The sequence below is a fragment of the Empidonax traillii genome, unplaced genomic scaffold (assembly GCF_003031625.1).
Source record: "Empidonax traillii isolate 1590-97213 ecotype Southwest subspecies unplaced genomic scaffold, ASM303162v1 scaffold625:size414109, whole genome shotgun sequence".
Lineage (NCBI taxonomy): Eukaryota > Metazoa > Chordata > Aves > Passeriformes > Tyrannidae > Empidonax > Empidonax traillii.
The window spans coordinates 230,928-255,620 of record NW_020955818.1 but is presented as its reverse complement, the minus strand read 5'-3'; the positions used below and the strand labels follow the sequence as shown (position 1 = coordinate 255,620).

General features: G+C 52.8%; 3 protein-coding genes across 4 annotated transcripts; 1 reads left to right on the top strand and 2 right to left on the bottom strand.

Moving 5' to 3' along the window:
• Positions 1–2,014: 2,014 nt before the first annotated feature.
• On the bottom strand, positions 2,015–4,031 carry PDZD11 (PDZ domain containing 11). Its single transcript, XM_027898821.1, has 6 exons — positions 3,912–4,031; positions 3,710–3,793; positions 3,181–3,237; positions 2,807–2,905; positions 2,666–2,726; positions 2,015–2,141 (listed from the first exon to the last, which is right to left on the bottom strand). Exons 1-6 carry the CDS (start codon positions 3,996–3,998, stop codon positions 2,107–2,109), a joined length of 423 nt encoding a protein of 140 aa, XP_027754622.1. The 5' UTR covers positions 3,999–4,031; the 3' UTR covers positions 2,015–2,106.
• Positions 4,032–4,356: 325 nt separating this feature from the next.
• KIF4A (kinesin family member 4A) lies at positions 4,357–20,840 on the top strand. 2 transcript variants are annotated; one of them, XM_027898817.1, is made up of 30 exons: positions 4,357–4,568; positions 4,664–4,778; positions 5,464–5,654; positions 5,899–5,991; positions 6,723–6,889; positions 7,084–7,178; positions 7,318–7,437; positions 8,553–8,728; positions 9,279–9,340; positions 9,531–9,663; positions 10,109–10,167; positions 10,332–10,437; positions 11,070–11,135; positions 11,421–11,606; positions 12,008–12,111; positions 12,340–12,484; positions 12,933–13,043; positions 13,566–13,649; positions 14,215–14,328; positions 14,545–14,700; positions 15,026–15,120; positions 15,538–15,667; positions 16,406–16,576; positions 16,929–17,036; positions 17,234–17,302; positions 17,374–17,475; positions 18,144–18,293; positions 18,608–18,724; positions 19,413–19,535; positions 20,124–20,840. In XM_027898817.1, exons 1-30 carry the CDS (start codon positions 4,446–4,448, stop codon positions 20,304–20,306), a joined length of 3,654 nt encoding a protein of 1,217 aa, XP_027754618.1. In that variant the 5' UTR covers positions 4,357–4,445; the 3' UTR covers positions 20,307–20,840. The 2 variants fall into 2 exon arrangements, with proteins under 2 accessions (XP_027754618.1, XP_027754617.1); XM_027898816.1 differs by having other exon boundaries at positions 9,528–9,663.
• Positions 20,841–21,138: 298 nt separating this feature from the next.
• On the bottom strand, positions 21,139–24,421 carry LOC114065157 (transcription initiation factor TFIID subunit 9-like). Its single transcript, XM_027898826.1, has 7 exons — positions 24,324–24,421; positions 24,165–24,246; positions 23,532–23,668; positions 23,291–23,425; positions 22,562–22,643; positions 21,906–22,019; positions 21,139–21,429 (listed from the first exon to the last, which is right to left on the bottom strand). Exons 1-7 carry the CDS (start codon positions 24,372–24,374, stop codon positions 21,266–21,268), a joined length of 765 nt encoding a protein of 254 aa, XP_027754627.1. The 5' UTR covers positions 24,375–24,421; the 3' UTR covers positions 21,139–21,265.
• Between the last annotated feature and the right edge of the window lie 272 nt (positions 24,422–24,693).

Below are 24,693 nucleotides of genomic sequence, written 5' to 3'. Positions count from 1 at the left end.
GTCCCTGTCCCTGTACATACCCGTTGGGATCGCTGGTGTCGCTGTGTCCCCGTGTGTTGCTGTCCCCCCTCGCGGCGGCCCCGCTGCCCCCCCTGTCGTGTTGTTGGAGTCGCGGAGCGGGGAGGGAGGGGGGAGACCCCACTGACGGGGTGGGGGTAATTAGTGAAATGAATAGTTCCCTTCCCTCTGTCCTCTCTGGTGTGTTCAATGCCGTGTGTGTCGGCCCCGCTGTCTCTTAGCTGTAGCGAGTACGTGTGACTATTACTCTGAGTATGGACTGTCTGACACAGCCCTGTATCACAACCAATAAATAAAGTTATTTCACCAACACCTGCGCTCGCCTGGTGTCACACGGGGGGACTTACCGCGAGCTGCGAGCGGCCTGAACAGAGCAGGGCAGGGAGGAGGAGCAGGGATGGTGGAGGAGGAGCAGGGATGGCGGAGGAAGGAGGAGGAGGGATGGAGGAGGAGGAGGAACAGACAGACGGAAGAGGAGGAGGGATGGAGGAGGAACAGAGGAGAAGAGATAGTTGGAAGGACTTTTCTCTGCTGACGTGTTTGCAAGATGTGGAATATGTAACAATTTTCCTGAGATAGGCTGTTCTTTGATGTTTGATCTTTGTTCACTTTCAAGCCTGCTCAGCAAGAAAGGAGATTTAATCCGTGAAACAGCAGCCAGCAAGCTCTGAGTGATGGCCAGGGGTTGGGAAAAACAAATTACTTGTTGCTAGAAGGCAATTCCCACCCAAACCATTCCATGAGTCTGTAAAATTTGCGCCTCTCAGCCTCAGTTTTGTAAGTCACTAAAAAAATCCGGTGTTGCTGGAGCTGTTGTTTTCCCACCAGGAATCACAAACTGCCCCTTTGTCCCTCGAGTTCTGGGGGATGAAATGGACTGTGATGGCCTTAATGCTTTGATAATTAAGATACCAAAGAAAGAATCCTCTCTTTCCTGTTAGCCAGGGTTGGCAGGGAAGCTCCTGAGTCATTCCCTGTAATAAAAGGGAGGAAGCTGCCCAAGGCAGGGGAGACCTTCGTGGAGCTCCTGCCAGGGATTACTCTGAAGGATGCACAAATTGAACATTAGGGTTGTATCTGCAGTACCCTGTAGAGAGAACCCCTCCTTCCCCAAAAAACATGAGAATGCTGGGAAACGGTGTGAGACCAGAGCGGTGAATATCCCATGGGACACGAAGACTGTGGCAGCAGCAGAGCTCCTACCTTGCCTCCCCAGGGTCTTACAGTGGGGTTTCCAGGGTAATCATTTCCTGGGTAGAAAAACTAATTTTTAATTCTGAGTGAAAGTCTCTTTTCTAGTGTATTTTGTGCCCCTCAGGCTCCTGCCCCAGGCAGTGCTGGAGTTGTGGTGGTGCCACCACAGATAAAGCCCCCCCAGAGCAGCTCCTGCTCCTTCCTGCAGTGCTGGAACATGTTCCAGGTTCGTCAGGGCTGACTTCCAGCACAGTCAGTGGATATAAACACCCTCAACCAGAGCTGCACCTCCTGTGGATCCCAAATGTTCTCCTGCAGGCTGGAGCCGAGCCTTGTCCCAGCATTTCCTGAAGGTGGGAATGAACAACCCTGCACACAGACTTCCTGAGTGGGAATTTGGGCTGCTCTACTCATTTTATTGTCTTTATAGATGAAATGAAAAACACCACAAGGAAGAGAAGGGCAAAGCCAGGGCTGTCCTGAAGCCACTACAGCATGATGATCCCAGCAGGCACTGGCACCCACATTTGCTGATAATTAACATTTCCAGTAACCCCAGCCCTGTATCCCGGGGTCATTCCCAGCACAGAGGCACGAAGAGCCCAGTGCAGCCAGAGCTGGGCACAGAGTTTGGGTGGGTTTTACTCCTGGATCCCCCAGCAAACCCAACAGAGCAGAGGTGGGACAGAGGAGAAGGAAAGAATTCCATGGCATGAGAGAAGGGCACAGGGGGATTTCTTGGAGGACAAGGCCCCTGCTTTGCTCAGGAGCCTCAGCCCCTCGTGCTTTTCCATCCCAACAGCAGCGGTGCCTGCAGTGGGAGCTGGATGTGCTGGGCCATCTCAGGAGGTGGGAAAGCAGGAGAGGTTTGTGCAGGAGGAGCAGAGCTCCCTGTTAGTGAACAGTGCGTTCCTTCTGCCGCTGGTAATCTGGGGGAGAGGCAGAGCCTGAGAACAGGGAACCACCCCCAGGGGCAGCAAACACCTCCTGTCAGGGCATTTAGAGCAACACTTGGTTTTAAATCCTCTCTTCCCCCACTCCCTATTTTCCTTTTTGTGGCCAGTTTCCATTTCAGGAAGAATCCCAGTTTGGCTTGGCTTGATCTCTTATCCCTTAAATCTTGGAACTTCATGGGAGCAGAAGCAGAACTTGAGAGTGAACACAGACCTTCTCTTCACTCACCATTCCAGCATCCCTAGGGAGGAGTACCCACCACTGGCACTGGTGCCAAGCTGATTCCTGTGCTATCCAAGGATAATCAGCTGCTTCTGGAGCCCTAAATCACCTTTGTCCTCCCCCACCATTCCCCCTTCCAGCACAGGGTGGCTCAGCCCTGCTCCCCAAGTTCCCCTGCTTGTCCCGAGGTGGTGCCTGACCCCAGATCCCCATCTGTGCCCTGCCAGACTCGGGTGGAGGTGGAAGGTGCTGCCCCCGCAGCCCTGGCCTTACTCACTGTAGGGGAAGTAGCGCACGCGCATCGTGATCTCCCGGGCCGTTTTCAGGATCTCCACGGCCTGGAAAACAAGGGCTGGGCAGGGCTGGGCAGGGCAGGAGGGGCTGGAAGGGCCTGGGTGCCCCCCCTGCCCCAGCTCACCTTGCTGTGCTCGATGTCCTGGAAATCCACGTCGTTCACCGACAGCACCTGGTCCCCCTCCTGCAGCCCCGCCCTGTGCGCGTCCGAGTCCGGGATCACCTGGGACAGGGGTGGCACTGGGATGGGCACTGCCCCTCCCACAGCCCCTCAGCACCCACCGGGCACCGGCAGCACAGGGGAAAGGGAAGGTGCATTCCCGGCAATTCCCGGGGCTGGGAATGGGACGAGACCGGGCAGGGCCACGGGAGGGGGCGAGTGTGGGAAATCCCAGCAGGAGCTGGGGGGTGGAGGGGGCAGCTCAGAGCCCCCTGCACACCCAGCAGCTCCCCAGGGAACAGCAGGATCCAGGGGGGAATGGACAGGGACGGACACACCTTGGAGATGAAGATCCCCAGCTGGGAGGCTTTTCCTCCCCGGATGTTGAAGCCCAACTGTGGGAAAAGCCAGCAGTGAAAGGCAGCCACCAGCACCCTTCCCTTGGCCCAGGACCCTTCCCTTGGCCTAGGACCCTTCCCATTCCCAGGACCCTTCCCATTCCCAGGACCTTTCCCTTGATCCAGGACCCTTCCCTTGATCCAGGACCCTTACCTTGGCCCAGGACCCTTCCCATTCCCAGGACTCTTCTCATTGCCCAGGAACCTTCCCATTCCCAAGACCCTATCCATTCCCAGGACCCTTCCCATTCCCAGGACTCTTCTCATTGCCCAGGAACCTTCCCATTCCCAAGACCCTATCCATTCCCAGGACCCTTCCCAGAACCCTTCCCATTCCCAGAACACTTCCCATTCCCAGGTCCCCTCCCTCTCCCGGACGGATCCCGGTCTCTGTTCCCATTCCAAGCCCCCCAGCAGCCCCAGCCCCTCCCTCCCAACTCCCGTTCCCGGGACCCCCGCGGGGTCTCACCTGCGCCCCGGGCGGCTTCTGCAGGGCGATGGTGCGGGGCAGGAACCGCGTCAGCTCGTTGTTGTAGTCGGGGTGAAACACCCGCTGCGGGGACGCGCCAGCTCAGCCGGGGCCGGCCCGGGTGGGACCCGCGTTACCCTCCCCCCTCACGTCTCCCCCCTCACCTGGTGCGGCGGGACCCCCCTCACGTCTCCCCCCTCACCTGGTGCGGCGGGACCCAGGCGGGCGGGCTCTCGTAGGGCGGCAGGAAAACCACCGGGAAGTCGTCGTAGGGCGCGCGGGGCTCCATGGCCGCCGGCTCGGGCGGCGCGCACCGCGCGCCCATTGGCCGCGCCCGCGCCGGGGCACGCACCGCCACGCCATTGGCCCGGCGTTCCGCCCGCCCCGCCGCCTCCTGCTTCCCTGCTCGGCGATTGGCTGCTCTCTGCCCAGCAGTGACGCACCGCGCCGTGATTGGCGCGCTCTTTGCCCGTCGGTGACGCACTGCTCTCTGGTTGGCCGTCCCCTCGCGCGGCCCGTTTGAGTCGCGACCGTTGCGGCGCGGCCATCGCGGGCGCGGCGGCTCCGGGCGCGTTCCGAGGGGGTTCCGGGGGGTTCCAGGCGGGTTCGGGGGCTCCGGCGGCACCGCCCGCGCTCCGATCGCATCCCCGCCCGTTCCCACTCCCCCTGGGCCCGCGGGGTCCCGGGCGCTGTCCCCCGCGCCGGTGCTCAGGGCCCGTCCCGCGCGGGGCCGGCGATGCAGCGCGACGAGGACAAGGGCATCCCGGTGCGGGTGGCGCTGCGCTGCCGGCCGCTCGTGCCCCGCGAGAGCAGCGAGGGCTGCCAGAGCTGCCTGTTCTTTGTGCCCGGCGAGCCGCAGGTGAGGCACCCGCACACCCCTCACCCCTCCCTCCCGCACCCCGGCCCGGGCGCGCTGTGACCACCCTGTCCCGTCCCGTCCCGTCCCGTCCGCAGGTCGTGGTGGGCAAAGACAAGTCCTTCACCTACGATTACGTGTTCGACCCCTCGGCGGAGCAGGAGGAGGTTTTCAACACTGCGGTGTCTCCTCTGGTCCGAGGCATCTTCAAAGGTCTGTGCCAAATCTGGGCCCTTTGCTGCCGGTTCTGCTGCACAGAGTGAGGGGTGGGGGTTCCTCGGGGCTTGAAGGTCCCTGGAGGATTTTTCTTTTAAGGGAGAGGGTTTTCATCGAATCCCAGGATGGTTTGGGTTGGAAGGGACTTTAAAGCCCATCCAGTCCCACCCCCTGCCATGGGCAGGGGCACCTTCCACTCCCAGGTTGCTCCAAGCCACAGCTTCTCTGGGCAACCTGTGCACAGAGGGCAACCTGCATCCTCACAGGGAAGAATTCCTTCCCATATCCCATCTAACCCTGCCCTCTGGCACTGGGAAGCCATTCCCCCTTTCCTGTCCCTCCATCCCTTGTAAAAAGTCTCTCCATCTTTGAGGATCACACAGTGAATTGATGCTCAGCCCATCCCAGGAGCTGTTGGTGCTGCAGTGGGTGACAGTGGATGACAGAACCTGTGCTGTTGCTGGCCAGCTCTCTAGTAAAGCAACAGCCAGTCTTTAAAAAGAGCTGAAATAATAATTTTATCTGTGTTTTGGAGGGGGTTTTCATTGACACCTTCATTGACTGTGACTGTGCTTGCAGCTGGTGTGAACTGACACTTTTTTATAAGGACGGTTTTCCCAGCTTTGTTCAAAGTCTCCTGTGGTTTTCCACGTGACTGATCCTGTGCCCTTTGTTCCCCCAGGATACAACGCCACTGTCTTGGCCTATGGACAGACTGGATCTGGGAAAACCTACTCCATGGGAGGCACCTACACGGCCACCCAGGAGCACGAGCCCAGCGTGGGGGTCATCCCAAGGGTCATCAGGCTGCTCTTTGAGGAGAAGCAGCAAAGGCAGGATTGGGAATTTGTCCTTAAAGTCTCTTATCTCGAGGTAAAAATTTTGGTTCTCAAACTGTTATCAAGTTTTGAATTAACTGAGCTTTGGGGCCTCCTCCTCCAAGTAATAAATGCTGAATAAATCAACATCTAAGGCTCTAGGAACTGGGTCTTATCCAAGATATTTTTCTCTAAAGGTGAAATGAGTAGAATGTGATGCCAGATTAGCCCTGATTCCAGCATCACCACACCTTCCTCTGCGAGGCTGGTAACTCTGAGCTGCTCTTGTGCCATTCCAGATCTACAATGAGGACATCCTGGACCTGCTGTGCCCCTCGAGGGAACGCTCCTCCCAGATCAGCATCAGGGAGGATCCCAAGGAAGGCATCAAGGTCTGCTGCCCTGTGGGATGTGGGGGCATGGGGGGGTGGCAGGGCTGGGGAGGAGTGTGCTGGTGGCACGACTGCCTGACTCCCTGAACACTGCCCAGGGAATCAGCACAGCCACTCCCTGCTCTCAGAACGGGGCTCCTGAGCCTGAACTTCATTCAGGGCAACACCAGGAGGGTCTGGTGTTCGTGACAAAGCCACTTGCACGTGCTGCTCTGACTCTCTGAAGGGTGACTGAGGTGAATGTCTGAGGTGTTTGTCCTTTGAGTCCCTTCGCTCCAATCCCTGCTGCTCTCGTGCTCCTCACTTGGCAGATGTCAGGTGCAAAAAGGGGATCCTGAGGGCAAACTTGCAGTGCCCCAGAGATTTTCTCAGCAGTTTTGTCCAGCTGTGAGTTTATAGCACAGTGCAGAGAATCCTTGTGCTGCTGCTTCCTCTGGATCCCTGGTTTCTCCATGGATCCTAGAGCCCAGCTGGCTCTCAGACAGGCACAGGAGCTTGGGGACAGTGTGTAGGAGTAGGAGGAGGGAGAGATGATGTGAATTCATGTTACTGATGGGAAATTCAGGACAGATTTTTCCTGGGGGGATCCACCCCAGGCCTCTTGAGGTGAGACATTCTTGGCAACGGAGCTCACCTGGTCTGGTACAGCCTGAGGTGGAGGAGGATTTCTCTGGACTAAGCTGGGATGAAGAGGAAGGAGGAGATCAATAATGCTGTTTTCCTGGCTACAGATTGTAGGGTTAACTGAAAGAAACGTCACCTGTGCTCAAGACACTGTGTCCTGCCTGGAGCAAGGGAACAATGCCAGGACAGTGGGATCCACGGCCATGAACTCCCAGTCCTCACGGTCCCACGCCATCTTCACCATCTGCATCGACCAGAAGAAGAAAAATGACAAGTGAGTAGGATTGTGCAGCCACTCCCAGCAGCTCTTGGGAGCTACCTGCCCAAAATTCCATAATCCTGTCCTTGGTCCTGCTCTGAGCTCCTCGAGGCGGTTGTTGTGTGTCTGTGTCTGGTATTTCAGCTCCTGGGCTGCTCCTCTCCTGACTGCACCTTACTGAGAGATAAAATAATGTATTTCTGCCACAGGAACTGCAGTTTTCACTCCAAACTACACCTGGTGGACCTTGCTGGCTCTGAGAGACAGAAGAAGACCAAGGCCGAGGGAGACAGACTAAAAGAAGGTCTGTGGGCAAAGGCTCAGCAGAGCCTGGGTTTCCAATCACTTTGAAGATAATAAAAGAGCAAGGCAGTTCTTTAACCCCTTTTTGAACCCTCTTACATTTATTATTTTTAGCTCTGCTCACTGGGATCTGTTTGCAGGGATCAACATCAACAAAGGCCTCCTCGCCCTGGGGAATGTCATCAGTGCTCTTGGAGATGAGAACAAAAGGGGTGGCTTTGTCCCCTACAGAGACTCCAAGTTGACAAGGCTGCTGCAAGGTAAGAGAGACAGGTGATGACAAAGCCTAAATCTGTGTTTTAAATAACAGGATGCACCTTAAACAAAGCAGGAGAAAACCCAACAGCCACCAAACCCACAGCTCAGAGCAGGAGCTGCTGCTGGCAGAGGGATTCATTTATTTAGTTCCTCTTCTCCCTGAAGCCAGACCTCTCTTGAACTCTTTATTTTTAGGTTGCAAATGCAGTGAGATGAGCTCCTAAATGAGTCCTGCTCTCCTGCAGTTTCTATGACAGGAGAAAACGAGACAAATTCAGAGCATATTTTTGGTGGGGAAGATGAGAAGCCAAGTCTGGGAGCAGAGATCTATTATTGTGCCTTAATTATAGCAACTTACTGGATGATGTCACAGCCAGAATGAAGCTCAAGCTGTCTGTGCCTTCCCTGGGAGCCTCATGTTTGATTTGCTTCTTAGCCTGAATATCTGGTCTTTGTGGTACTTGCTTTTCAATGGTTGTGATGGTATTTTAATACATTTATCTGAATTAACCTTTCACATGGGCACAGCTTTGGTAGTGAACTTACTGGGATGTTTATGGTAGTTAAATAATCTGGTACAAAAACTCTTCAGTGTTTTCCATATCTGAGAGTCCCTCATTAAAAACTGGATTTTGCTGCATGTGGGGCCCCTTTTTCTGATCAGTAGCTTGAAGTTGCCAATGTGTGTTGGTGTAAAACTAAAGGATGGAAGGCCATGCAGTTCTTAGCCAGTAATTCCTTAAATTGAAGAGAATTCTGATGTCTGGACATTCATGGAGGTCTTTGAGTGTTATTAGGTGGGAGAAGGGAGGGGAAAACTTGGAAGAACAAGGCCAGAAATGGCATAAAGGAATTATTTAACAGGGCAGTGATATTAGTGGGGCTTCTGAGATGAAATCTTCGGTGTTTAGAGCTGAGACATGACTTTGGCCTTCAAAAAACCTCTCTACTACAGAACTGACTGGGCAGAGGAGAAAGTCATGACAGTGACCCAAACCTGCAGCTGGATGTTGTATTTTGGGGGTGCACTCAGGGGGTTTTAGTGTCCTAAGGGTGGTGTGTCCCTGGCCACCCTGTCTCTCTGCAAGCTTTGCTCACCCCTCGTTGTCCCTGCCAGACTCGCTGGGAGGGAACAGCCACACGCTGATGATTGCCTGTGTGAGCCCAGCAGACTCCAACCTGGAGGAGACCCTCAACACTCTGCGCTACGCTGACAGGGCCAGGAAGATCAAGAACAAACCCATTGTCAACGTGGATCCCCAGGCAGCTGAGCTGCACCAGCTCAAGCAGCAGGTGCTGTGGGGCTTCCCCCTGGGGGAGGGTCTGTTAGTTCTGAGCTCAGGAGCCAGCAGGGGAAGGCTCAGGGTGCCCAACCACACCAAGTGTGCGGGACATGTTTGATATGCGTTTCTCTGGGGGCTGGAAAGGGAATGTGAGAGCACTTCTGGAATGTTACAGCAGCCATTCAATGCCAGACAAAAATGAGGGGGTGGTGTGATTTGTATTTGCCTTTCACCCTACAAATCATTGCCTGCCCAGGCTAAAGGTAAAATTAGAAATACAGGGATGGTTTGGTGCCCTCCTGACATCTCCTGCCTGTGCCCAGCACAGAGTGGGAGTGAGAGTGTTCCTCTGGTCACTCCAGAGGGGAAAGAAGGCAGCTTTTATTTTAGCAGTGAATGCCTTGAACTTCTGGAGCACCATGGCTGCTTTCCTCAGGCAGTGGCAAAACAGAATGATGGAGCAGGTGACTCAGGAAGACCAAGGATCTGAAGGGGGTTCCTTCAACCATCGAGTTTCTTTATGGCAGAGGTTTACAAGCAGGAATTATTTGTCTTTCCAGGTCCAAGAGCTGCAGGTGTTGCTGCTGCAGGCCCATGGAGGGACCCTCCCTGTGTCTATCAAGTAAGATTTCTTGTTCAGTGCTCAGGTATCTGGTGTCTGGCACAGAAAAGATCTTTAAGGTCCTTCCAACCCAGACCATTCTGGGATATTCACTGTAAATTATTTAGGGAACTTGGAGGTGATTTCTGTGCTGTTCCAAACCTTTGGCAAAGCCATGTTCTCAACCAAAGGGTCCTTGCTGTTTCAGTAGCCTGGCACCCTCTGAGAACCTGCAGTCCCTGATGGAGAAGAACCAGTGCCTGATGGAGGAGAACCAGAAGCTGAGCCAGGGGCTGAGTGAGGCTGCTGGACAGACAGCACAGATGCTGGAGAGGATGATCCTGGTAAGGTCCAGTTACCAAAGAGAGCTTTAAGCAGGTCCTGCACTAATGGCATGTTGGCAATCTCTCTTTAATGTTCCTTTCAAATTGGTTTCAAGTCAGTCAGAACCAAAAGTCTGCCAGAATCTGGCTGCCTGTAGATCTGTAACTTCAGTAAAGGAAAGGAGCCATGGATCTTACAGCTCTTCTGTTGCTGTAATATTTTAAATCCCAGCACTTGCACAGTTGTGCTCTCTCTTTTCCACCCTGTTTTGCTTCTATTGTCTTGTACAGTCCTGAAAAAATGCTGTTAAATCTGAACAAACTGGTGGCCATGGATCATGCAGGACCTTTCAGTGCATTGATTTGCCACACACACTGCCAAGATCTCTTTTGGTACAAATTAATTAGTTGATTCCTGGCTTCTTACCTTGCTTCTGCAATTCAGTGCAATTCTGCCTTCCCTCAGACAGAACAAGAAAATGAGAAGATGAATGCCAAGCTAGAGCAGCTCCAGCAACACGCTGTGTAAGTGTGTGCACAACCTCCTCCTGCTGGGCACTTAAATGGGCTGAACTGGATACAAACAACTGGTGTTTGTTCATCCAGAATTCACTGGTATGCTGAGTGGGGAAGGTTGTTCCTCACTGGAATGATCGTGCCCTGGATTTGCTCCCCTGTGTGCACTGCAGGTGCAAGTTGGACCTGCAGAAGCTGGTGGAGACAGTGGAGGATGAGGAGCTGAAGGAAAATGTGGAGGTGATTCGTAACCTGCAGCAGGTGCTGGCTGAGTTCCAGGTAAGGCTGGATCCAGGGAGGGAGGGAGGAGTTGTGTGTTCCACAAGTTTTCTGGTGAAATCTGGGATTCTTCTGCTGATCTGCTCAGCAGTGGATTCCACTCTGCAGAGACTTTGCTCAAGGAGCCCAGGAATTCTAAGCATGAAGCGACTTAAAAACTGTCCTGTTGTTCTTTTAATGCTGCAGAAAGGCCACTTGTGGGAGAAGAGTCTCCATAAAAGATTCTGATAGTGGGAGATCAGCATGGATTTACAATCCATAAGTTGGATGGAGCATTATGAACTTGGTGGTTTTAATGAACTACCACAAATTGCAGGGACCTGAAATTGTTAAATGGAAGTTGCCAGACCTTTGTCTCATTGAGGTCCTTAGACACTCCCCCCATTCCCAGACTCAGCTGGCTGCCAAGGCTGGAATTCAGGGAAGGCTGTGAGGAATGGCTTGTCCAACTAGTCCAGGAGGAGTTTTGTCACTGTGAAAGGAGGAAGAGAATGGTCTCCCCTTTCCAGAGCATTCTGACCAGAGCAGAATCACATTATATTTTGTCATAATGTACCAACAGACTGTTTTCAGCCTCATTTTACTTTATCTTTCCCTTTTCACCAAAATCTTCTTTTCTTTGTCCTCTACAGAGTGAAAAAGCTGCCACAGCAGAAGCTGCTGCAGAGATGGCAAGCCCTGAGCAGGAGGCTACAGGGGTAAGTGAGGGGAGGGGCTCAGCAGTGCAGGTTTTTATCTCCTCATCACTTTTATCTGTTCCCTCATGCTCATTTTCTAATCCAAATGCTTGATAAATAACGTGTCACTCTTGTAGGAGCTGGATTCTAAAACTCTTAATTGCTCAGTGTGTTCCACACCAATAACCTGCTCTCATTCTGAATACCCAGTGTCAGCAATGAACTCAGAGTGCTCTGCAGGGTCTGAGATCGTGTCATTCCAGAGCTTTGGATTGGCCTCTCCTGCTCACTTTGTGTCTCCTCCAGGAAGCAGAACTGGGCCAGGACTCCAAGAGAGCCTCGAACGACTTCACCACCCAACACGCCCTTCGCCAGGCCCAGCTGTCCAAGGAGCTGCTGGAGCTCAACAAAGCCCTGACCCTGAAAGAGGCACTTGCCAAAAAAATGGCTCAGAATGATAATCAGCTGGAGCCCATTCAGTCCCAGTACCAGGTAAACTTGAGATCCTGCTTGTTCAGTTCCTTTTTCCCCAGTGATTGCTGACCCTCTGTGCTGGGGAGGGAAAGGAGGGGATCCATCCTCTCCTGAGCATGTTCTGATTTGGGTCTGTTTATTCCTCAGCTGGGTCACTGCCCCCTTGGGCAGCTTCCCCTGCTCTGCTGGGCTCTCCCATCTCTGGAATTACTCCATAATCACTTGGCACAGTGGTTCTGTGACCCACCAGAGCTTCAGTGTCTGAACCAGCCCTTGTGACACTCTCACTGCTCTTAGATAAGGTTTATCAGTCTGCTGGTAGCACTGTGGGTTCTCAAGGTTTCTCTGTCCTAAAGCTTTGTCTCACAGTGTATTTTCAAGGCTTTTCTTTGGAGGCTGACTGATCTTGTCCTTCCTAGACCAATATCAAGGATCTGGAATTGGAGGTCAGCAATTTGCAAAAAGAAAAGGAGGAACTGGTCCTTGCTCTGCACATGGCAAAGAAGGATATCAACCAGGCCAAGTGAGTGTGACTGTTATGCCTGAAAATCCAGTGTCTTGTACTTCTATCTATAAAGTCTCTTACTGATGTCAGTGCGTCCCTCTGACGTGCCAGGATGAGCTGCAGAGCGGCCTCCTGTGCGCTTTCAGCAGCAGGAAAGGTGATAACACACCATTTAGCCCAACCTTTGGTCAGGTGTCTCTGAGATTGGAGGGTGCTGGTGGTTTTTAAGGGCTGGTTTCTCCCCAGGCTGAGCGAGCGGCGGCGGAAAAGGCTCCAGGAGCTGGAGGGACAAATCAGTGAGCTGAGGAAGAAGCTGAATGAGCAGTCCAAGCTCCTGAAGCTGAAGGAATCCACGGAACGCACGGTGTCCAAACTGAACCAGGAGATCAGGGTAACCCACCCTAACTGCACAGGGCAGACACAGCAGCTCCCACACAGACACAGCTCCCTTTCTGCTCTGTGAGAGCAGCAGTTTTGGGCACGGTTCCTTTGGCCATGTGTCTGGGGGAGCACAATAGGCAGGTGACTGCTGAGATTTGGAGGGGGAAAATAAGTCCAAAGGGTCTTCTGGCTCTTCTAATAATTTATTGCCTCAGTCAAATCACTTGGCTTCACTCTGATTTCCCTAAACTGTGCATGTTTATGCCTTTAATGCCTTCCTATTTTGTCTTCAAAAATGAATCCCTGGGTTTTAGCACTTGGAGAGTGTCCTGAGGGGGGAGCACACTACAATTTTCCACCTGCCACTTCCCCCACCTGACAGACACAAGGGAAATGCAGGTTGAAGTTCCCCAGGATGTAAAGCCTGGACAGTTCATCCAACCTCTTGTATTTTTCAGGAAATGAAGCACCAAAGGGTCCAGCTGATGCGGCAGATGAAGGAAGACACTGAGAAATTCAGGCAGTGGAAGCAAAAGAAGGACAAGGAAGTGATCCAGCTGAAGGAAAAGGTGAGCAAACAACCCCCCTGAGACTGTACCACCCTCCCAAGAGCAAGACAAATCAGTCAAGTGCTTGCTGCAAGGCTTGAAGCAACTGAAAACCAGCTGGGAATGCACTGAGGAGAAGGTTGGTTCATAAGGCTGCCACTTTTCACGAGTTCTTGTAAATGGACTTGTGGCTGGAGATCCTAAAGATGCTGACACAGTTGTGACTCAACTCTGAGGCAGAAGGCAAAAATATTCAGTATTTGAAGCATTTAAAGTTGTAGGGTTTGGCCCCAGAATGGGAGGTATTTAAACTTTCAAAGGAATATTGAATCTGCAGGTTCAGGAAATCCAGCTGGTTGTGGCACCCAGTGTAATGGACCGCAAACACCTGGAGTTCTGATCCCACAGCAGTTCTCACCTCTCAGTGCTGTGGGATGAACCTGTGGGCTTCAGTCTCATCCAGCCTTTAGGCTCCACAACCTCTGTCATGGAAACTGTGGAGCCCAGGTGACTTCTCCATCTTTCCGTGCTGTTTCCCTGCAGGATCGGAAGAGGCAGTACGAGCTCCTCAAGCTGGAGAGGGATTTCCAGAAACAGGCCAATGTCCTTCGGCGCAAGACAGAGGAGGTGAGGGGGCAACGTCCCACAGAAAGCCCTGAGCAATGCCAGGGGCTGCAGGGTGTGATGGGTCATGCACAGACCTCCTAAAGGCAGCTTAGGGGATGGAAATAAGAGCTTTTCTCTCTGCAGAGAAAACCACGCTCCTGTCTCGTAGCCTTCGGGGGATCCTGGTTAAATCTGCTCCTTAAAGGCTAAATTCCACTCTGGGCATCAGTCTGCTCTGGAAATCCATTGCAGTTGGCCAGGCTTAAGTGGGAAATGAATTTGGGCGTGAATATATTAGATTGCAGTTCAAAATCCTTTCAAAGTGGTCGTGTCAAAGAAATGCATCTCTCAACCCTCAACTGGGATGTTTTCTTCTACTTCTTAGGCCCAGAAGCAGGTTCTCCTTAAACCAGGAATCTCAGCAGAGGAAATAAGTCAAGGACTGGAAACTCTGACTTTGTGCTTCTGGTTTATTCCCCTTGTGCTTTCACTGTCCCAGTGCCTTGGCTTGGCACTCCCTGGTGTTTCCAGCTGTTGCAGGTGAGGTGCCAGAGCTGCTGCTGAGCTCCTGGGGAATGTTTTGCAGGCAGCAGCTGCCAACAAGCGGCTGAAGGATGCCCTGCAGAGACAGAAGGAGGCTGCGGACAAACGCAAGGAGAGCCAGAACCGGGGCTTGGAAGGAGTGGCTGCCCGAGTGAAGGTGGGTGACAGGGTGTTTGTCATCCCAGCAGGGGGGAAACTGGCACTGGGGGGCTCAGGGGGGGCTGCTGGGGTTGGGATTGGAGCAGGGAGGGGAGGGACAGGGAGCTGCAGTGGGATTATTTATTCCGTGGCTCTAAAACCCCTTCCCAGAGCAGTGCTCAGCTCTGCAGCTGAGGCTCCACTAAAGCCTCTCCTGGTGGGGTTCCTGTTGCAGAGCTGGCTGGCAAACGAGGTGGAGGTTCTGGTGAGCACTGAGGAGGCTCGGAGGCACCTCTCAGACCTGCTGGAGGACAGGAAGATCCTGGCCCAGGAGCTGCAGCAGCTCAAGGAGAAGAAAGATTCCGGGGAAAACCCCCCTCCAAAGCTCCGGGTGAGGGGAAGGGCCCAGCCCTCGGGGTGTTCAGCAGCACTGGGGTTCCTGTGATCCTCGGAGGTGGAACCACCACCCCTGGGAGTGTCCCAAAAAGGTGTGGATGTGGCCCTGGGAGTGTTAGGTGAATGGTGGGACTCAACTTTGGAGGGCTTTTCCAACCTCAGTGACTGTGAGGGCTGTGAGTGGGTCACACCCTTACCAAAGGCTTTGTGCTTGGGGAAGGGGCTCTGGAACTGCAGCCCTGGAGAGAGCTGCTCCTCTGTGCTGGGCTGTCTAAAGGTGTCATTTCCTCCCCTGTTCTCCCTTGGCTGCAATTCCTCAGAGAAGGACCTACTGCCTGGCAGAGCTGCAGTCCCCAGAGGTGGATCTCTCCATATCCAAGCAGATAGAAAGCCTGGAAACTGAGATGGAGCTCAGGTAAGGCAGTACCACAAAGCTGATCTGCACAACCTTGCCTCTGGTTTTCCCTCTCAACTCTTCTGTGAAATGGAAGAGAATGTAAAACATTTATACACTGAGCTGGGAACAATGAGATGAGAGCGTGGGGTTTTCCTGGCTTGGAGTTTTCCACAATGTAGACATCACTCAGTCACTGAGACTGGATTCTTCTGAGCTGTTTGTGAGTGCCTCTGTATGAGGAAAACCTTCCCCTTTCCTTTGGGAATGTGAAGGGAAGGCAGAACTCCCCAGTGCAGCAATGCAGGCTCCAGCTGCCCAACTGAGGCATCAAAATTGTAACTTCAGCTATTTCACCCGATATTCTGGGAACAGTAACTTTAGCCCTGGTTTTCTCCTGTGTGTGTTGTAACCCCAAATCCATGGATTCTTCCCCAGGAGTGCCCAGATAGCAGATCTACAGCAGAAACTCCTGGATGCAGACAATGGGGATCGTGCCAAGCAGCGCTGGGACAGCATTGCCACAATCCTGGAGGCCAAATGTGCTCTGAAGTACCTCCTGGGAGAGGTAAAAGCTGGGCTTTCCTGTTTTATCCCTAAAAACAAAGGCTCTAAGTCTGCTTAGCCAGGAATGAACAGAAGTCACTAAAGGAATTGGAGTGGAGCACACTTTTATACTGGATGAGGTTTATTTCCCTCACAATTTTGGATTAAAATATTCTGTACTGGGCAGTGAAATCCAAAAAACAGGGAAGAGGGGAATGGAATATATGAGGGTCTGGAGATGCCAGCTAAAGCTGTGCTTGTGAAAGGCTTGCACGGGAATAAGAAAATTAAAAAGAAAATTTTAGAAGGGAAGAGAAAGAAGTCCCTAAAAATAATTCCTGGACAAGCAGAGAAGAAAGGGGAGTGCTGGTTGAGGTCAGGGGAAGCATTGTTGGGTGTTGAGATGGGAAAAGTTTGGACAAGAGTGGGGATAGAGGAGTAGGAATTGAGTTGTTGTGGCATCAAGGAGAGAGCAAGTGAAGGACAGAATCCTCTGTCACTCCCTGGTGCTGGGAAAGGCAAAGAGTGAAAAGGAAAATACTCCAAGTGCTGCAAGGGGGGAGAATTTAGAACTGTTAACAAAACCTGCTCCCTGTTTTGTGCTCCCAAACTGGTTGTCAGGTGTCTGGCTCTGAATTTCCTTGTGGCTGGTGCCAGCCCAGTTCCTGGGGTGGCTGGAAATGACAGAAATGCTTCACCTGCAGCCAGCAGCACCTTTCCCACCGTGGAATCCCTGACCCAAACGTTGCTTTTGTTCCAGCTGGTCTCCTCCAAAGTCCAGGAGAGCAAGCTCCAGAGCAGCCTGGAGCAGGGCAAAGCCACCTGCTCAGACGTGCAGAAGATGCTGATGGAGGAGAGGAACCACGTCACAGAGCTGGAGGCTGAGTTCCAAAATCAGCTTGTGATGCAGGAACAGCAGCACCAGGAAAAGGTAAAACACGGGCCATGGAAGTCTTGAACTCTGGGCCCGATTTCCCAGGTCTGCTCCAAGGCAAGGGGGATGTGGTGAAATCAAGCTGGTGCTGCACATAAACTCAAATTTAGACTTTGGCAGATGATCAATCAAAAGCCAAATCTCCCTATTCATCCTGTTGCTTTATCCAGTAACTGTTTTGATGCTTTAAGGATGTTACCCCTGAGCACAAGATCACTTTTCAATAGCTGAGGGTGGAATAATGCTGGAAGTGGCAGACTCTGCCTGAGATTGCCAAGGCTTTGGATGCCTGGGCCTGGACAGGTGTTCCTTCAGGAATTCCTACCTGCTCATTCCTACTTGCTTTCAGGTTCTGTACCTGCTCAGCCAACTGCAGCAAAAAGAAGCAGAGGAGAAGAAATGGGAAGATTCCCTAAACGAGCAGGAGAAGCAGCTGCAGGAGAGACTCAGGTTCCAGGTACAGTGCCTGGCTGTGGCTTGGAGGGAGGGTGGGATCCTTTGGGATAGCTGGTACTTGGAACAGGAGCTTTGGAATGAGGGAGGTGCAGGAGGACTGTGAGTGTTCCCTTGGCAGGGGGTGGTTGCTGTGCAGGTCTGAACAATCCTGGAGTTTTTCTCTTCAATTAAATAAATTTCCTCTTGCCTTGCAAACAGGAGGAAGAGCTGGAGAAAATGAAGGAGGAGAACCAGGAACTCCTCCAGGAAAATGACTCTCTGAAGCAGGTAAAGCCTTGGGAGATTAATGGCCGTTGATTTCTGTATTTTGCAAAGCTAATTCTTGTCCCTTTTAACAGAAACTGCTGCTCCTCCAAGTTGTCAGTGGCCAGAAGCTCCGGCACATCCAGCAAAGGCCACTGGAGTCTCCAGACTCTTCTTTTGAATATATCCCAGCCAAAGTAAGATCCTGCACAGATTTCATGCTTGGATTGTACCTGAGTTAATCTAAGTTAATCTTGGCTATTAATAATTTGGGTTCTTTCTCCTAAGTTGCTTTTTACCAGGCAGCTCATTCTGCTTTTCGAAGTTGACCCCTTCAGTCCTTTTCAGAACACTCAAAACTACCTTGCACTAGTTTTTTGATTTTTAAAAAAAGGCAACCAATCCCCCTAACCTGTTTCCTCCTTTCTACTTCTGTCTGACTCTACATCCTCCTTCACAATCCAGATGTTTTATCTGTAGCATTTCCAGTCTCTAAACTATGGAGCAAGGAATGTGTCATAGCAAGTGTAACCACTGCCTTGCAAAAAGCCAAACCTTAGTGCTGGGAGGAAGAAATGATTTAAAGCTACGTGGGCAAGAGTGACACAAATGTTGGGTTTTTTTTCATGTGAAATGACAAATATGACTCAGCCTTCCGAGGAGTTGTCACTTACAGGGGTTTAAATTGGCTGGATTTTTAATCCTGACAATTTGATGGTTTTCCTCCTCCCTCGCCTTCTTGGCTGGAAGGAGTGTGGGGCTCTGAGTATCTCAGTGAAATATTCAATAACCATTGGAGAAATGTGAGTGGAATGCAAGCCCTGTGCCAGTGCTGCCCCCTGAGCCCTCACCCCCTGTGCTGCAGCCCAAGGCCCGCCGGCAGACGACGGCCAAGCCACGCGCGCCCAGCCCCGAGATGGACCTGGAGGAGCTGCTCTCCGACTCTGGGGACCTGGAGGATTCCGACTGGGTTCCTGCCAGAGCAGCCAGAGGGGCAAAGAAAAGCCTCACGGGGGTAAGATCCAGTTCCCTTTGATCCAGGAGCTACCAGGGGCTCGCTGGGGCTGGATCCAAGGATCTCTGTGTGCACAGAGGACAGGGAGATGTAGTGTCACCACCGAGCCTTTGGGATAACCTGAGGAACCCCAGGTGCTCATCCTGGGGGTTCTGCAGCAAGAGATGGGTGTGCAGTGGAAGGATTTTATTATCTGGGACACAAGGCTGGCACTGAATCGAGGGGTGTGTGGGCTCGGGGACGTGGCTGTCCCTGAGCTGCCACCCCTGGACGGTGCCAGTGCCCCGGGCAGAGCTGGGATCCCTGTCCCGCAGTGCTCGTGCCGGGGCCGCTGTGGGAACAGGCAGTGTGGCTGCAGGAAGCAGAAGGTGGGATGTTCCAGCGGCTGCAGCTGCGACTCGGCCACCTGCAGGAACCGGGACCCCGCCCTGGTGAGTTCTTTTAAATCGTGGCTGTGTATCAAAAAGTTGTGTTAAATATTTACACATATATGAACAGTATACAAATAAGAATAGTGTCTGTGAGCATATAATGCTTAGAATTAAAAAATAATACGTATTACATGTTATATATATATATCTATGTTTTTAAATGGTACAGGCTGTACATGTTACTGGAATAAAAAGAGTCTGAGACTGTACAAATAGATGTGTCTGTAGAAAAGAATAAGCCATGAATGTGTGGGTATAATACAGGTGTATGTAGACATATAAAAGGGCACTTACTTATATATAATTCAGATAATATCTGTAATTACATATGGTATTATTTAATATTTACTATATATATAGTATTTATTATGGTATTATTTAATATTAACAGATATTTGGGGGTCTCACAATACAGATTTACCCACTCCCAATTGATAGCCATAAACCTTAAGACAAATAATTCAGTCTTTCTTTTGCACTCGGTAAATTCAAGTTGTATCTTCGGCTTCAGACAACACGAAAGCTTAACCCGTATTATTATTATTTATTATTATATCTATATATTTTATTATTGTATATTTATACATAACTATATCAATCATTAAATGTTTTCCTTTAAGAATGGACTGGGTAATTTAGGGAGGGGGTTGTAGCACCAGGAATGTGCTCACACTGTGCTGCCCCTCAGGAGGCCACGGCGTGCGAGGACCCCCAGAGGGACTCGGAAGGCTCCTTGAAGCTGGAGGACCCCACGCTGGTGAGAGCAGGAGAGAGCTTCTTCCAGCCCCCCTGCGTCACTCCAACCACAAAGGTATTCCAGGGCTGGGGGGCAGAGCTGAGGTTCTGACTGGGGATTTAGAGGAAGATTATCCAAGGGGAAAAAGCTGCAGCTGGAAAAGCCTCTGCAGCCCCAGGCTGAGAGGGCAGCTCGTGCTGGAGTTCTGAGGGGGCTGGATTCTTGTTTTTGCACTAAGATGTTGCCACACAGGCTTGCCCTGCTTTCCTGCTGCACCTTCCAGCAAGGAGAGAGGGAAGTGAGGAGCTTGTAGGATAAAATCACATCTGTCCATGTTCAAATTTACTGGTTTTAAGCTTACTGTGTTCTCTGACTTGGCTCATTTTGCCTCAGCTAAATAAGTAAAAACTGCTAAATTATTATAATATTATATATATATAAATTATTATAATAATTGCTAAATAGTTCTCACTGTTTCAGCTGTTGCCTCTTCCTGCTCAGTCTTGTTCTTTTTGTTTAAAAATTTATCTTTTTCTTAAGTGAAAAATGAAGCAACTCCTGAGGTTGGCCTGGCAGGCCCTGTCGGTGCTGCCTCTCTGGGCTGAGCTCGCTGGCTGCTCCAGCAGGGACCAACCCAAGGTTTCTGCCTTGCTCTCCCAACAGGTCCTGCAGGACATCACAGCCCAGGACGTGCTCCAGAAGGTGCCCAGCTCTCCTTCCTCCCTCCTGAGGGACGAGGAGGCCCAGGAGAACCAGGTGCCCTTTGTCAAGAGGAAGAAGAGGATGCTGAGCAGCAACATCAGCTTCTTCTCAGGCTGCACCCCCATCAAGGAGGAGTTCCAGTGACCTGTCCTGACCCTTTAGGCCACATTCCTGGTGGCTTTGGAAGGAGCTGGGCTCTCCTGCTGTGCCTGATGCTCCTGCCCTCAGCAAGGGAGTCAAACACTGGGGTTTGGAGTTGTGTCTCTGTAAATATTTGTGTGTGGGGCCTGGAGGGAGGGGGACAAACTTTCCTCTGGAATTCCTGTAGGGAGGGGAGGTGATATACCAGGTTGTTTTTCCCAGCTCCCTCCCTGCTCCTGAGCTGTGAACACTAGGTACACTTTAATCCATCATCTTGACACAACTCAGCCTTTGCAGGAGATCTGCTCCTGTGTTCCCACAGAGCCTGAGGAACTGTTCCAGCTGTCCTGGGAGAGCCCTGCAAGTGAGAACACACTGGCTGTAGTCTTAAACCAGCACCTCAGAACTGCCTAGGGCTTCTGGCCCCTTTGAGAACTGGTCTGTCCTTATTCAGTCAAGTTAGAAACTTGTCCTCTGTGAGTCATTTAGGAATTTTAACTCTGGGTTTTAGTTTCAATAAATAAATTAGTTTAAAAACTGGCCCTGAATTTGAATTATTATTGTGTGCACCAACCACCCCCCAGTCTGGGCTCTCTGCAATTAAAACTGGTCTCCAGACACTCCTGGGCCAAGGCCTTCCTGGGCTCTTGGTGCCTCTGTGCTGGGAATGACCCTGGGATACAGGGATATAGGGCTGGGGTGTCTGGAAACCTCCACTGCATCATTTGGCTCCTGCGGGAAGAAAGGGACAGTGGAAATGACAGTCAGGGACACCGAGACATGGATGTCAAACAGGGGAAAAGAGTGATCCTCAGGGATCACTTTTATCCTTGGAGATAAAAACCAGATCAAACCCACCTGCCCCAGATCACAGTGGGGGTGTGCACAAAACACAAGGGCCCTGTTACAAACACACTCCGCTTTATTCCCACATTCCCACCCCCTGCAAGCCCCCATTCCCATCACAAGGTGTCATAGTCATCCTCGTCCTCGTGCTTCCTCTTGAGGGGGTTGGGGTCGCTGGCTGTGCCCTGGGACACCATGTTGGTGGTGATGAGGATGTTCTTGGGGCCGATCAGGGACGGGTTGATCAGCACGTTCTGCACGGTCGGGGTGGTCGGGGTGGCTGCAGCACCAAAGGGAGTCGTTTAGTGAGAGCTTGGAAAAATGACAGGGGATCTGCCCCCACTGAAACAGCTTCCAAGGCAGTAAAGCAGGGTGCTGGCTGGACATCCCGGGTGAAAACCCTGGAATGATCCCCAGGTGGGAGTGGAGAAGGGCAGGAAGTGCTTGTGGGGTGAGGACAGAGGAGGAGAGCACAGAGGGGGAGCCAAGGCGTGAGAGACACTGATGCTGTGCTGGGAATGGGAATGGACACTGGGAGTTACTGGAATGAGGGAGAGGGGAGCTCACGTCCCACTTGAGGCTGCCCAGAGCAGCTGTGGCTGCCCCATCCCTGGAAGTGGCCAGGTTGGAAGAACTCGGGATAGCGAAGGTGTCCCTGCCCATGGCAGGGCTGGGACTGGAGGAGCTTTTCCCTGCCATCCCAAAGCACCCCGTGGTTATCCCTGTGCTCCAGTCCCAGGGCAATCCCAGCCATACCTGACTTCCCAGCGGGCTGGGATGATGGGATCTGCACGGTGAAGCGCTGCCCGGCCAGGGACACCGGGGCCCCCACCTTGGCTGACACGGACACAGTCTGGGCTGAGGGGGTACCTGCAACCAACACAACCCTCAAAACCCATCACAATACACCAACAGACACTCCTAAACCTGCTCCCCAAAGTGCAACCTGTGGGAATGCACAGGGACACACCAACACTGGCTATAAAGAGTCAGATTGCCAGGCAGAACCACACACTGACTCCTTCTCCCAGATTTGCTCCAGCCCCACACAATGCCAGGCTACAATCACTCACATTTCTAAGGGCACATGCTCAGCCCTCAATTTTGTGAGCCTTTTAGAAATGGCTCTTCAGTTTAGGTCAGTGTCATGCTGACACTGAAGAAAAACCCTGAAAATTCAGTAAATTTCTTGAACAGTCTCTTAAATAAAGAATTTATCACAAATACAGAGCATTTGTAATGTCAGTATGTATCAAAGCTTACTGTAGTGATAAAGATTAAATTAATTTAGCTGTCAAACAGTCAGTGGCCCCTGACAGTCCCTCAGTGGTTGAAAAGTGCTTTAAATTATTCCTCTTTATTTTCCCTCCATAAGATGAAGGTGGGAATCCGCCCCCAGAGCTGTTTCCTACCCAGAGTGGGAGTGCTGGGCCTGCTGCTCACGGCGCCCACGCTCAGGCGAGGGACTGTGATCCTGCCTGCTGTGGAGGAGACCTGGGGGAGAGAACCAGGGAATTGGGGGATAAACAGGAAATCCCCACGCTGAGACATTCAGTGTTTGCCAGCAAAGTCAATCTCTTCCCACTGAAGCAGAAATAACTGAGGTGAAAGAACAAAATACCCCTTAATATCTACACCAAACCCTGGCTTGTGCCTTGGACAACTTGACAGTTCCTCCTGGACTCCAGGAGGAATTTCTCGCTGGAAAGGGTGGTCAGGCCTTGGCAGGGGCTGCCCAGGGAGGTTTGGAGTGCCCAGCCCTGGAGGTGTCCAAGGAAGGCCTGGCCATGGCACTCAGTGCTTGGGTTGGGGGATCAGGTTGGACTCAGTCTTGGAGGTCTTTTCCAACCTCAGTGATTCTGGGATACTGCTCAGATGCTACAAAACTCCCAGATGGATTTTATAACACATTTTGCATTTCAGATTACCTGGCCATAAGAATATTTGCAAATGCAGGCTGGAGACAGAGAGCTCTGAGGGTCCTAAACATTCACTGACGGTTCCAAACACCCACTGATGTTTCCAAACACCCACTGATGGCTGAACACGTGCCCAGCCCAACACCTGCACCTGCCCACAAGTGCCCTCCAGAGGTGTGGGAAACCATCACCCCAGCCTCCCCCCATCCCCAGAGCCCTCACCTTCTTCTGCAGGGCCTTGAGGCGGTAGTTGGGGGCGGTCAGGCAGTACCTGTCGGGGGGCAGGCGCGGCCCCGCGTAGGGTTTGATGAGGGGCAGCGGGGTCTGGTTCTTCTGGCGGGCGATGTCCAGCAGGAACTGCGGGCACAGGGCAGAGCCACGTCCCCCCTGCCCCTCCCCTGCCCTGGGGGCAGCAGTGGGGGGGCTGTGGGGGCAGTAGGAGGGTTGTGGGGGCTGCACTCACGTCCCGGGGCGGGGGAGAGGTGAAGGACTGGTCTGTCCGGCACTGGATCGCCAGGCGCACGTCGTCCGCGTCCACGCTCGACTTCTTGGCGTGGCTCGAGTAGATCTTGGCGTCCTCCAGGATGGTGGTCACGTACCCTGCGGGGGCAGCTCAGCTCAGCCCTGCCCTGCCAGCCCTGGCACTGCAAACACGGCTGCCTGCAGGGTCACTGCTCACACTGCCAGGCAGGTTCGATGGGATATGGAATTAAATCCTTTCCTGTGAGGGTGGGCAGGCCCTGGCACAGGTTGCCCAGAGAAGCTGTGGCTGCTCCATCCCTGGAAGTGTCCAAGGCCAGGTTGGACTTGCCAGGGCTTGGAGCAACCTGGGCTGGTGGAAGGTGTCCCTGCCCACGGCAGGGAGGGGGAATGGGTGGGCTTTAAGGTCCCTTCCAACCCAGACCACCCTGGGCTTTGAGACTCCGGGATTACTTTCAAAGTATCCCCGAATTAAGGCTAGAAAAGACCTCCACGACCACCGAGCCCAGTGGTTAAAGGCTGACAGGGGAGCCCCCAAGGGGACATGGATAAAGCACCGCCCTGCTCCCCCCGGCCTTTCCCGAGCCCCTCCCGCCCCGGCCCCGGCCCCGCTCACTGTAGGCGAACTCCAGCATCTGGTTGATGACGCGCGGCTCGTACTCGGTGATGCCCATGTCCTTGAGGATCTGCGCCATGACCTGCGGGGCACAGGGGCTCTCTCAGCCGCGGGGAGCCCCCCCCGGCCCGGTCCCGCCGCCCCCCCCGCCCGCGGTACCTGCGCGTCTTTCGGGGCGCTCTTGGGGGACGCCATCTTGGCCGCCTCCATCGCTCCCGCCCACGTGACCGCCCGGCGGCGCGCGCGGCTACGGCGGCCGCGAGGGCACAGTTCCCATGGAGACGCGGCCCGGGCGGTTGCCATGGAGACGCGGCCTGGCCGGGCAGAAATTCCTTTTAATATAAATATTCCTGGAGACCAAGCGATGCACGGAACAAATGTAGTGGATCCAGGGGTCCGTCCCTTGTCCCTCCTGCCCTCCGTCTGCCCTGCGGCACAGCAGGAGGGGATCTTTTGTTATTTCATTAAAGGCTTTAAGGCACTTTTTAAATTGCCAGCATTCCCAGGGTTAGATAAAAACGAGAGTGTG